This window comes from Pteropus vampyrus, unplaced genomic scaffold (assembly GCF_000151845.1).
Source record: "Pteropus vampyrus isolate Shadow unplaced genomic scaffold, Pvam_2.0 Scaffold311, whole genome shotgun sequence".
Taxonomy (NCBI): domain Eukaryota; kingdom Metazoa; phylum Chordata; class Mammalia; order Chiroptera; family Pteropodidae; genus Pteropus; species Pteropus vampyrus.
Genome location: NW_011889092.1, coordinates 933,398 through 945,840, shown reverse-complemented (window position 1 = coordinate 945,840; position 12,443 = coordinate 933,398). Strand labels below are relative to the sequence as shown.

The window sequence follows — 12,443 nt, the reverse complement described above, 5'->3', positions numbered from 1 at the left end:
TTTATACTCCAGGCTGTTTTGAAAACACCTATAAGTTCTTTGATCAAACTACTTGGAAGACACTGGTCAAAGGTTTATTATTTTAAATGTTTTTCCTTTTAAAATGTGAGTTCCAATAAAATTTAAAAATTAGATTCCAACCTGTAGATTAAAATGAATTAAAAAATACAAAATCATATACAACACTCTCACAGGGATGTTACATGCCATGAGAACACGTTTCTGTCATGTGATATGAAATGAATGCAGATGCTTTTTAGTCAGGAGATGGGGACAGGCCCTTGGGCCTTTAAAGGTTGTTAAAGACAACTCCGAGTTGCTAGAGGCCTGGTCTTAACTCCCCTTGGTAAGGAGAAGCTTGAGTCCTACCACAGATCCAGATAAACTGGCGGACCTGAGAAGGTGGTCTCTGGACAGTCTCGAGAACTCTTTCCAATTCTCAGGCTTGAAGAGAAAGGCTGGAGCCTGGAGATGCTGGTCTTGCTGGGTCAAGCTCAAAGATGATTTCACCCATTTGAATCCTGTGGGCTGGTACTTATCTGCAAAGCTGTTGTATCTGTTCTCTTCAGGAAAGAAAATACCCCTCTACCAGGAATGGAATGGGTAGAGGGCCTCAAACTGCCACAGCAAGCAAGAGCTCTAGTTTCCCTTTCAGGCTTTGTGGCAGCCAGTCCTAACTCCTGTGTTTCTCATTTGGTCACTGGGCTAGACTCAACAGCATGCAAGATGAAAATACCCACTGAAGAAACTAAGGAGTGGGACCTGAGTCTGGCTCAGGCAAGGCTGGCTATGGAATGTTGAAGATGGCCTGCAGGAATTTTGAAGGCTGGACCCTGGAACCATGAAACTCAGAAATTAGAATTTCAGAAATTAGTTTTCTAGGAAAGGTAAAGAACAAATCCTGCAGCCAGTCTGGCATGCCCACAGAAGATTGCTCTCAGAGGCTCAGGTGTGGAATCTGATGTTAGCCTGGCAGGGTTTCTTCCACTGTGATCCTGCTTCTGGAGGTGGGTTGGGCCTGGAATCCCCTAGGGCCGTGCACCGGCATGCAACATGCTTCCTCCTTGCTCACTCCACTGCCTGACCTAACCCTTCCAGATTTCCAAGCTTGGCAGTCGGCTGGGGACAACGTACATATGCTATAGTGATGTGGTAGAATACAAGATAGAAAAGCAGAGCTGCTATGTACTTTTAACTGCAATTGAGGAGAGATGACATCTAAATGATTAATCTATCAGAATGTTGTAACCGTGACCAAGAACCAAGCTTTCTAGGCCCTCCCTCTTTGGCGGGAGCAGAGCTGAAGAATCTGATATGCAGGTCTCCAGGCCTGGCTAAGCCAGTGCCTCACTGAGATTCTGGCTGTCCTGTCTGCACAATGACACCAGAACTTGGTGACCAAGAGGCCTGCCCTACTTTAAGCCTGATGTGATTCATTTCTGAAGACCACTCAGAACAAAGCCAAGTCCCTCCAAAGGAGCACCCCTAAACCTCTGGGAGTAAGCTACCTCAAACTTGGAACAATTTGGATGACCAGAGATAAGAGTTGGGATAAGGAGTAAGGACCGTGCACCCTCTAAGTCCTGGTCCTCACCGCTGGGGGGGACAGGCAGCTTATTCCTTCTTCATGCCTACCACTCAGACCCAGCAGGTGCCAGCAGAAAGAGCAGAGGATTTGAAGAATTCAAATCTTGACTCTTCCTCTTCTGAGCTGTGTGACCTTTGGCAAGTCTCTTAAGCTTTCTGAGACTTTTTTCCCATCTATAAAATGGGTGTTTTGGCAATGTCAAAGGACTTTGTACACAAAAAGCACTCTGGATAGGTGTGTCCTTGTTCAATGTTTAGGGAAGGGGATATCACTTCTGGGTCACTGCCAGGAGAGAAGAGCAGCAGCAACTGTCCTTTCTCATGGGATAGAAATTAAAATTTGCAAAATGTTGCAGATTGTTTCAGAGTCTCACCACTTGGGGGCACTCCAGCTTCCTAGGCCCAAGGATAATGAGAGGAAGGAGGCAGGAGTGAAGAAGGTTGGTAACTTGAACCACCTATACCCCTAACTCTGACCACCAAGCTGGTGGTACTGGGGAGGCAGTGGAGTGGGGAGAGGGGTTTGCATGTGGGTGCCAGCACTGCAGTTCACTGTTATGTTGGCACACCCCTTGTCTGCTTTGGCTTGCTGGCCTTCCTATAATGATAAGGCCCTTCCAGCCCTGACCTTCTGTCCAACTTGACCACTGGGCCACCCAGTACCTTTGGATGATGCCCAGCAGATACCTGTGAGCCTACCAGGTGTGCTCATCCTACCAGAAGCACACTGCTGCCCCTGCTCTCTTGGCTCAGTCCCTTTGCAATGATTCCCCAAGCTTGGCCAGGCTTGTGGATCTCCATCAAAGCAAGAGGGAGAGGCCAGCTGAACTGGGGCTCCGGTGCTCATACTGAAAAATAGGTGCTAGGCCTGGGCTCTTCCAGACCACAGCCTTTCTGCCCCTTGTTTATGCCTTGGGGCCTTGTCTTTGATCTTGAATTACATACTAGGATCAAGAGAGGGTGCAGAGCATAGATGTTTCAGTCAGCCTGGAGAGAAAGAGACAGCAGACAGACTGGGATTCATTCGAGTGGCTCTGCCACTTATGAGCAAGTCACTTTGCTTTTCTGAGTCTCAGTTTCCTCATGGATTAAATGGGAGAAATAATCTATTTCACAGGGTTATATCAGAGAATGGATGTGGAATCGCTTTGTGAACTGTAAGATACTAGATGTTAGTTTTTACTTACTGGTGTAGAAAGAACAAAAGTAACAAGGTCATTCCTAGGTCTCCTCTTTTTCCCCTGCTCTCTGTGGTTCTACTCTAGCCCATATGGAGGCAGCAGGGTTCAGGGAAGCCTGTCAGGATGCCAGCATTCTGCTCACTTTGGGCAAGTTCCTTCTAGAACCAGTATCCTTACTTGTCAGATGGGTGTAGTAACTGACCCTGTTCTCTCTCTTCCTCTCCCTCTCGACTAGTAAATTAAAGGCTGGGAAGTGTTCTGAAATCTACAAAGCACCTAACAAATGCAAAGGTTTCCTATTATTATTTTGGCATTTTCCAAACATGTATGACAATCTAAAACAACCTTCACCCATCCTTACAAAACCAGAGAGGAGGAGGTATTTGCAAAAAATGGATTAACACTGGAAAACTTTGTTGTTTTAACATAAATTTCTTCAGCACCCCAGAACAGACCATTTAGAATAGCTAGGCTTCTCCTTACTGGTACTACAGGTCCCTGGAAGACCAAAAAGGTGGGCCCACCCAACTCCTGGCTCTGGGTTAAGGATGCTGATGGGCTTTGCCCTCCTGGGAATAGCCAGACAGCCTCTGAGGTCCTTCTGGCCCAAGGGTTCCTGATTTTTTTTCCTCCTTTAGGGAGACATGGGAGGTAGGGGTAGGTCCAAGTTTGCATGAATTTAAAATGAAGAGAGTTATTAAAAGTCCCAAATGTTATCAATGATCCAATTTTGTACAGTAAAATGTTCCAACCCCCACTAGAGGGGCTGCTGGCCCAGCCAAGTGCTGGGTGGAGGGGGACAGTGCCGGACAGCCAAGCTCTTGGCTGACACTAGCAGAACCTCCTGACCCAGGGAACGCTTTTCTCCCAGGAGATTCCATGACTCCTGGGTCCCATCCATACCCTTCTCTCAAGATGAGGGGCTACTGTCCTAAAAGCACAGACTCTGCTTTTTGGCCAGCCCACCTGTTCCTCCTAGGGCTGGAATCAGGTATAGGATGAAATTTCCAGGTGTCTTCACAGAATTTCCAAATGCTACTTTTTCATTTGCAATTTCTGTTCCTGCCATCTGCCCCCATGTGACCTCTGCCCAGTCTTCAACCCCTGCCTTTGAAGTCCGGGAGGAAAAGAGCAGAAACAAAAGCCCAGATACTGTCCCAGAGCTCACCAGGTATGGGCACTGCTGACTTAATTTTTACAAAACCAAGCCAATCCGTCCCTAGGTAAATTTTTGTGGGCAACATGCCCCTAGGTAGGAAGGCTGCATTTAATGCTAATTTATTGTGAGGTCTAAGGAAGTCCTTTCTTCTTCTCTGGGCCTCAGCTTCCTCGTCTGTCAAATAGGGGAATGGATGAGATGATTGCTAAGGTCCCTTCAGTTCCATGAGTCTATGAAATGTTTATTGCTATTGCTTTTCCTTCACTATACTGACCTTCAGAGCCACCAGCACCCACCTGGAATGTGGTTCCTTCACTTTGGCTGTGAATGGCAAAAGGTAACCAAGAGCCTGGCCTGCCTGCCAGTCCCAGGGACAGATGGGTGAGCCCTGGCACTGGGAAGAGCAGAGAGAAAGGAGAGAAATGCCATAGGTTCTCACTCTAATCAGGAGGTAGCTCCTCGTCAGAGTGGGTCCACGAAGGCTCAGAGGCCAAGATCTAGATTACACAGGGCACCTGTCCTTCCAAGGCTTTGGGAGGCTGGGATCTCACCACCATGCAGCTGCTTGGCAGGTCTGAGGTCAAAATCACCTTCTGAGGAAGTGCCAGGTCAGTTTACATTACTGTGCAAATCAGAAGGTCTAGGCCCAGACAATTTGGCCAGAGACCTTAGAAACCAAAGCCAGCAGGCAAGCGCCTCTCTCCCTCTTCCCTCCCATAGTGCTTTCCCCCGCAACCCCACCCCACCCAAGTTCTCCCAAAGAATGAATCTGGTTTCCCCAGGTTCCTACCCGGGGTATTAAGCTGCTATGAACACTCCTACCTAATCAGGTGGTTTTGTTCTTGGTCTGTTGCGATGGTTCTCAGAAGACATTTCATTTGTGTCAGGACATGGTAATGTCCTAAACTAATCTTGCTTGAGAAAAATAAAAGAAACAATCCCCCAGAGATGTGGCCTACTGAACAGCTCTGAGTTCCCACCCTGGACCCGAGAGCCACAGCTATTATGCTCTTTAAAGGAAATCATGCCTTCAGCTGAACCACTGCAATAAACCCCACTCTCTACCTGCCACTAGACAGGATCATCGGGGACTGGATGCTTGAGGAAGGAAAGATCAGAGAGGATGTGCCTGGTCATATAGGAGGAGGCGGGTAGAGCCGGAAGGGCAGTGGCTAAGAAGGGGAAAGTGGGGAGAGGCAGGAGATTAGAAAAAGCAGCTTTTACAAAAACCAAAAATAAAAATCAAAACCGTTAAAGATGCATAAAGTGACCCTTGCACTTCCGTTGTCTCTTCTTGCAAATAGAGGTGGTGCTGCTAGGGAACTGCTCCAGCACCTGTGTAAGACTTGAGTAGTTGCATACAATGTGACTCCAGATCTGGGGGAGGAAGAGGGAAGCCATTAGTGATATTCTCAAGGCCTCTTCAGGGAAGCCACTGGACGCCCTCCCCTCAACTTGGGAGCCCTCTGTGCCTTCCCAGTGAAGCTGCCTGCTTCCTGTCCAGTGCCAAGAGCTCCTGGAGGAGGTGGAGGGCAGGGGAGCTGAGGAGGTAGGGCAAAGGATTTCAAAGTGATATCCCAGGAGCCCTGTGGTTCACTGGTACTGCCTCAGGAGCTGCCAAGGTCTCCACCTGGTCTCAATCAGAGCCAAAGTCTGATTGAAGTAAGATTTATTTGAAGAATAAGGCTCACAGTTAAAAGTATGAAGACTGTACAATAAAGAGCATAGAATTTAGTACTAGAAGACTGGAGTTCAAGTCCCAGTTTAATTTTTACTGGTTAAGTGATGCTGAACTATACGTATTTATCTGTACAATAGAACTAACGATCCTTATTTCACAGAGCTATAAGGATTATGTGATAACGTGTAAACTATCTAGAATATATGTAAAGTGACAGCTATTATTAAGAGTGATATTACTGAAGCTGAAGCAGGAAAGCAACTGGTAACTGCCCTGCTGACACCTGTGCTTCAGACCAAATCAGCGGCTTTGAAGCAGTTCCGGTATTTAGTCACCCTCCTGCCTCTCCCACCCTGGGCCCCACTCACTTGGATGGGCTGCAGGCTTTACCAGTGCGGGGGCACATAGCTGTACGCAGGGGTCCCTTGGGCCCTGTATGTTGGCATGGAAACAGGGTGTGCCCCAATTGCGGTGTGCTGGGGTGCAGTCAGCAGGGTACCTGAACATCCAGAGAGAAAAGTAAAGCTGATGTGAGGCCATCCGAGATGAAAAGAATGAAGCCTTAGCTTTCATGCGGCTGCTCCTGGCCTGGGGCCCTGCCTCCCTGCCTGCTCATAAACCAGGGCGGCCCCTCCCCACCCTGCCAGGTTTCATCTCCTTAGGGAAAGTTTTTCTGATGCTCCAGGACACTCTTCTCCAGTGGCCTCATTTCACTCTTCTATGTATGCTCCTCTCACTGCAAACATCATAGTGAGCAGTAACTTCGTTCATGTGGCTGTGTCCCACCAACCTAGTTCTAAGGGTATGATCTATTGGCAACTGGTCTCCAAGACCGGGACAACGAGGCTGGCATATTCAATAGCTCGCTGTGGATATTCATTAGCTCCCTGACCGACAACTCCTTACATTAGGGGCAGAATAAAATCCCAAACTCCCACCCACTTGACCCCTTGGTATGCAATTCTCTCAAAAGGTGACCCAGCTGAGCCTTTAAATGTTAGGACCCAAGGCTCATAGCCCTTTTGCTTTCTCATGCTCTTCTTTGCAATATCAACTCGTTTAACAATGTCCCTAAACCCGCTCTTCTTCTGGTGTCTCTCCCACCCGCTTCTGCAAGGTTCCTGAGGGGCAGGGCTCTGGTTTCATTTCTGGAGTAAGCCGGAAACGGAGAAGGGTCGTTCCGGACTCCTCCTTCTTCCCATGCCTTACATTATTGAACAGGTACCGTGCCCTCCTTTCTGGAACCCTGTTGCTACCAGAGTTCTAGCGTCACCATGACTCCTCTAAACTCCAGCCTTCCCACTGACATACTTGCTTCCAGCCTCTCCCCTTCTAATCCAGCCTCCACCTTGCAGCCAAAGAGAATGTTTAAACCAAACCCCATCTCTCTGCTGTCTGAACCCCTTTGCTAGCTCACTGTTGCCTAAAGATAATCTCTTTACCACTTGGTCTTTGCTGACTACTCCAGCCACCCTTCCAACTTCATACCCGTTTTCTAAGTGCCTTGGACCATTTCCGTCCTATGAACATGTGATATTCTTGCCTCCTGGACTGCCCTTCCCTGTTTCATCTCTCTGGTTAGCCTCTGTTCACCGTTTAAGGCCCAGCTCCATATGCCCTCCTTAGTGAAATTTTCCTCAACCCTGCAGTCAAATTTAGAAGGTCCTTCCTCTGGGTTCCCAGAACCCCTAGACACAGGATTTCTCATGCTGTGCTACAGTCGATTCCATAACTGTGTTCTCCACTCTGTCATGAGTTCCTGGAGGAGCGGGATGGACACTGATACAGTGGTTGCCCTCACCTGCAGACATTGCCATGGTGGTGCCGGCCACCATGCCCATGGCCACGCCGTTGGTCCTGGGGGCAGCAACAGGTGCCGGGTAGATAGCAGAGGGAATGCTGTTGGGCTGGACGACCGTGGTGTGGTGGATGACGTGGGGCTGCGCAGCGTATACCGGCTGTGTGTAGTAGGCTCCCTGGGGGAAGAGAGGCTGAGGTCACACAGGCTTTTAGAGAGGTGGGGCGAAATGTGGGGAGGGGAGGGGAGCTTGCTCTTCCAGACCCTAAGGCAGTGATTTTCAACTTTTTTGGCACCAGGGACTGGTGCTCCTGTAATAATCTAATGCTCGATGATCTGAGGTGGAGCTGAGGTGGTGATGCTAGCGCTGGGGAGCGGCTGCAAATACAGATGAAGCTTCGCTTACTCACCCGCTGCTCACCTCTGGCTGTGCAGCCCAGTTCCTAACAGTAACAGTCCGAGGCCCAGGGGCTGGAGTCAGAAAAGCACTGGCCCAGGGACAGAGGGTCTGCGCCCCAGCCAGGGGTCTGCTTCTTACTATGTGACTATGGAGAGTTCAATGCTGGGCTCAGCTTCTGCTCTGAAAAATAACACTCTAACCTTGTCCTGCCTTGCTCCTAAGGCTGCTTGCACGATTTAATGGGATAATAGCTGTACTCCCTCAACAATGATTTTAGCATTTAAAAATGTATTTTATGGTTTGGTCCTAGGTTTCGGCACCAAAAAAAAATGTGTGTGTGTATTTTATTGCAATGTGCTCTATAAGCTGCCTAAAATGTAAAGGTAGGAACCACAATGAATGAATGAACGATGTGGGTGGGGGTGGTGAACTCCAGAGCACTGTGCACATACACATAAAGGAGTAATAGTGGGAGTGTCAAACTGGTGTGAATGCTGCCACTTTACATATTGGGAAAATGCCATAAATGCAGAGCATTTCCCTAGATGTCTCTTACTACCTATTTCCCTTTAGGAAAATAGGTTGAGAATGGAGACAATGGTCTGAGAGAATTTCTCACTGCCTGGATCACGTGGCTGCTTCCTGATGTTTGCGGGGAGCAAACAAGGGCCCCTGGATCACTTTAATCCAAAGCTTCTCAAACGCTTCTACTAAATAATGACAAGAGACTCAGAATGTGAGTTTGTAATCCCAAAGGTCCGACAGCATAGTGCAAAGCAGTCTACCATAAACAAGAAAAATTTCTCAAGTCTGTTGTTTTATCTTTTAAGTTTCACATTCTACTCTGTAATATAGCTGTTTTTTAAATTTAAAAAGTGTTCTCTTCATTATTTAAACCTCATACAGAACTGTCACTCCAGAAAAATGTGCCACGTGTATGCTGAAGCCTCATATAATCACTACCATATAGCCAGCCCCTCAGACTGCACACATTCTCTACCTGAAGGAGCCCAGATGGGGGCACTAATGCACAGAGAGCGAGAATACCTTGCCCAAGGTCATACAGGAAACTAGTGGCAGAGGCTGGGCACTTATCTCCTCCCCACTCAAGCTTGCAGACTTTATCTTTAAGGGAAGGTCAATGTTGGGGAGAGAGGAGATGCTTAAGACAGAAGGGGTCTCATTCTGACTCAACCAATAGCTCTCTATGTGACCTTGAACAAGTCACTCCCCTCTCTGGGTCTCAGCTTCCACACTTATATAAAAAGGAGTTGAGCTAGATGATCTCCAAGGGCCCATGCCCCCCTGACATTCTGGACTCAGTTAACCTAAGTGCCCTCATGTGTCACCCCTACCCCCACCCCACCTTCAGGAGCTTAGGTGGAGTGAGGGACTGCAGAGATATTGTTTCAATGACACAACAGTGACAGCTGGCCAAAGCCATGAACTCTCCTTCCTTCTCTCTCTTACCCACACCCACCCCACACAGGCTGGTGGCTCCTTTACCTGCAGAAGAGGTGGGCCCAAGCTTCCACATGTACCTACCTGGGCATACAGATTCTGCTGGGGGTAGGCACTTCTGATTGGATACATGGCCGTCTGATAGGGGTTGGGTGATGGGGAGTAGGGGGGTGGAGCAGTATTACTCTGGGTCGGTGGGACCTTGTATGGTGTCCCCGCAGTATATCCTGTACCAAGGCAATAAGAGAGACTTCCAATTAGTTGGCAGAACAGCATCACTGGAAGGCAGCAGGCTCCAGTCACGACTCCCCAGACAAGGATAGGCTGAATCCAGGCTAGAAACACAGATGAGAACAGACAGAGAACAGGGCTCCGCCCAGAGAGCCCTGGCCCCAGAGGCAGCTCCCTCAGTCCTGGTGCACAGGGCTGCATGTGTGATTCTGGCACCTTTTATTTCTCTGAGTCTCGAGGCTCTCATCTATAAAATAATAGATGGATCCAGATGGAATTGCTTAAGGAACCCTTGCAGCTCAGACAGTCTGTGATTCTGAGCTACGTGCTGTGAGAGGCAGGGGCGCACAGATGGGAGACCCTTGGCCCACTTGCTCTTTGTTGCACTATCTTCTTGTTTTTCTGTCTCCTCCTCAGTACCTAGAATATTTTCTGCTGTTCTATCTTTCTGTCTTGCTTTCCCCCTTACTCTGTATTTCTGTTTTTCCCTTGTTTTTCCTTTTTGGACTTCCCTTCCTCATGTTCCTCTTCCTCCCTGCCAAGTTTTAAGGTGAAAACTCCAAAAACTCCATATAAAACACCATGCAGAGATCCTCATCTTCTGAGATGCTGAAAAACTTTGCTCTACAGAGCTGGCTTTCCCTCCCCTCCTAGGGTTTGGGGCAGGGCCACCTCTGCCTGAGGGCCTGAAGTCAGGGATATACACCTGGAACCCAGGCCATGTAGGTACCTCAGCAGGGTGAACAAAAGCTGGGGGTAAGGCTGAGAAGTCAGTCCCCAAGAATCTCACAATCGGCCATTCCAACAAATTGTGCTGCTTTTGAATCTTCTGGAAAAGAGAGTCAGATCCTATGTTTACAGGAAAAACTTGAACCATGAATGATGGGAACAAGAACCACAAAATGAATGATTCTATGGGACTTAAGGATCTATATAAGGGTTTCCTGGGGCTCAGAAAGGCCAAGTCTTTATAGGAACTTCTCCTTTCTAAGTTAAAGACACAGTGCCTTGGGGACTTTGGCTTTGGAACCCCAATGGGTGTTGCTGGGGATTCTTTCTCTGGTCCCCATCTTGACTTAGTCTGGCCAAAACATCAATGAACTTCTCGGGGCCTCAGGTCTTTCGCCTACAAGATGCTCACCAAGAACCTTTTCAGCAACATGGTGCTGTTTCTGCAAGAAGGGACTAGGAGGCAGACTGGAAAGGGTGCTTTATTGGAAGAGAAGAGATCTAGGCTTCAGTCTGAGCTTTCCCCCCAATTTGCTGTGGCTATTGCCAAGTCTCTGGGCCTTAGTTTCTTATTTTGTTAAATCAGAAAGTTAAAAATGAAGAGCTTTTCATGAACTAAAATCCCATTGTCCTAAAGATCCTGGGTCTCTTCTATCCTAACCCCAAGTAGAAATAAGTTGCCATATTGCCACAAATCTCTTAGTTCCCACTACAGCTCTGGCTTGGTGCCATGTCCTTGATGAGTTAGTAGGATATGTGAGTTGCCACAAAGGCACAACAAAAGGTGTCCTGTCCTCGCCTTAGAATCATGTCATTTATCCACCTGCATATCCGCAGTATGTTCCATGAGAAACTAATTTTGTGGTCAAATACACTTGGGAAATAAGTAGCAATGAAGATGGAGTGGAAATAAAATAGGGAAGGTAGCATTGATAAGAACTAGAAACTAATTGGAAGGGAGGGTACGAATCAGTTGAGGGAGAAGTCTAGAGCAGATTCCTCCAAATTTCTAGTGGAGTTAATCATGAGAGGTGGTCATAGGAGGAGAAGCAGATACCGTGAGGGAAGACAAGGAGTCTAGGTTTGCAGACATCTAGAAGGAGCCATCTGAGGGGCTCTTTACCTTAGAGACACAGTTAACTTATCTGTAAAACAAAGGTTCTCAAGATAGGTACATGCCAAGATTACAAAAAGGACTATGATTCTGAGGGAGCTTAATCATTGTTTTATAAAAGAAAAGAAAGGTGGCAATGTAAAATAGAGATAAATGTTTGTTTTTTATCCTATGACACTGAGAAGTTTTAAAATAAAAGGATGAACTGTGAATCTCTAAGATAGGGATATGCGGACTTCCCAAATTTATTTTACCACAGCATCTTTTATTCATACTATTAATATTTAAAATAGGCAAACTGCAGTTTTTGTAACAGTAGCTTTTTTGGTAAAGTTTTACTGTAATACAGCTAATACATATTGACTATGGTTGCTTTCCTGCTACAATGGTCGTTATAACAGAGACCACATGGCCTGAAAAGCCTAAAATATTTACTATCTTGCTGACTCCTGAATTAAAGGGATAACACAAGGTATGGGGAGTTCTGTGAGAGTGGAGAGCATCTCTTTTCTGTGCAGCAGGGCAGGATACTCTGAATCCTAAGATGCCCTCTCTAAAAGCTATCCAGCACAAAGCAGTGCTTACAAATAGTCTGGAGCCAGACTGATTACCTGGGTTGAAACCCCAGCCCTACTACTTAATAGCTATAGAATACATCAGTCTCATCTGTAAAATGGAGATAATAATAGTACCTACTTCATAGGGTTACTGTGATAAATACATTAATAAGTGCAAAGCCCTTAGAATAGTACCTAACAAATTAAAAATACTTCATAAAGGTTAGCTATTATTCTCTTTCACTGTATAGATAGTAAGCTTCCTGTCCTGGGGGTATTATAAGCAGACATTGGCTGAAATATAGTAGACAGGAGGTTAAACTATGAACTTACACACTGTGATCCAACTTGAAACACAGACTCTAGAATTCTAAGATTTTAAGATTTTACAGTTTAAAATGCCATGATTTTGTGATTCTTTAAAGTTAATAAGCCAACAATGCTGGTGACTTTCTTATACGCTCCCTGAGAATGTGCAATGGAATTTTTATCCCTTGCGGAAGCCTGTACTACTCCCTCTATGCCACAAGGACAATAATCTCACA

General features: G+C 46.9%; 1 protein-coding gene across 6 annotated transcripts in view; it reads right to left on the bottom strand.

Moving 5' to 3' along the window:
- Nucleotides 1–131: 131 nt before the first annotated feature.
- FAM168A (family with sequence similarity 168 member A) overlaps nucleotides 132–12,443 on the bottom strand; it is a 158,763-nt gene continuing 146,451 nt past the window's right edge. For all 6 annotated transcript variants that reach the window (XM_011377389.2, XM_011377390.2, XM_011377391.2 and 3 more), the window contains 4 exons: nucleotides 9,352–9,494; nucleotides 7,410–7,584; nucleotides 5,977–6,107; nucleotides 132–5,304 (listed from right to left, as the gene is read on the bottom strand). In XM_011377389.2, coding sequence (XP_011375691.1) covers nucleotides 5,995–6,107; nucleotides 7,410–7,584; nucleotides 9,352–9,494 — 431 coding nt within the window. In that variant the 3' untranslated portion in view covers nucleotides 132–5,304; nucleotides 5,977–5,994. The remainder of the gene's footprint in view (nucleotides 5,305–5,976; nucleotides 6,108–7,409; nucleotides 7,585–9,351; nucleotides 9,495–12,443) is intronic.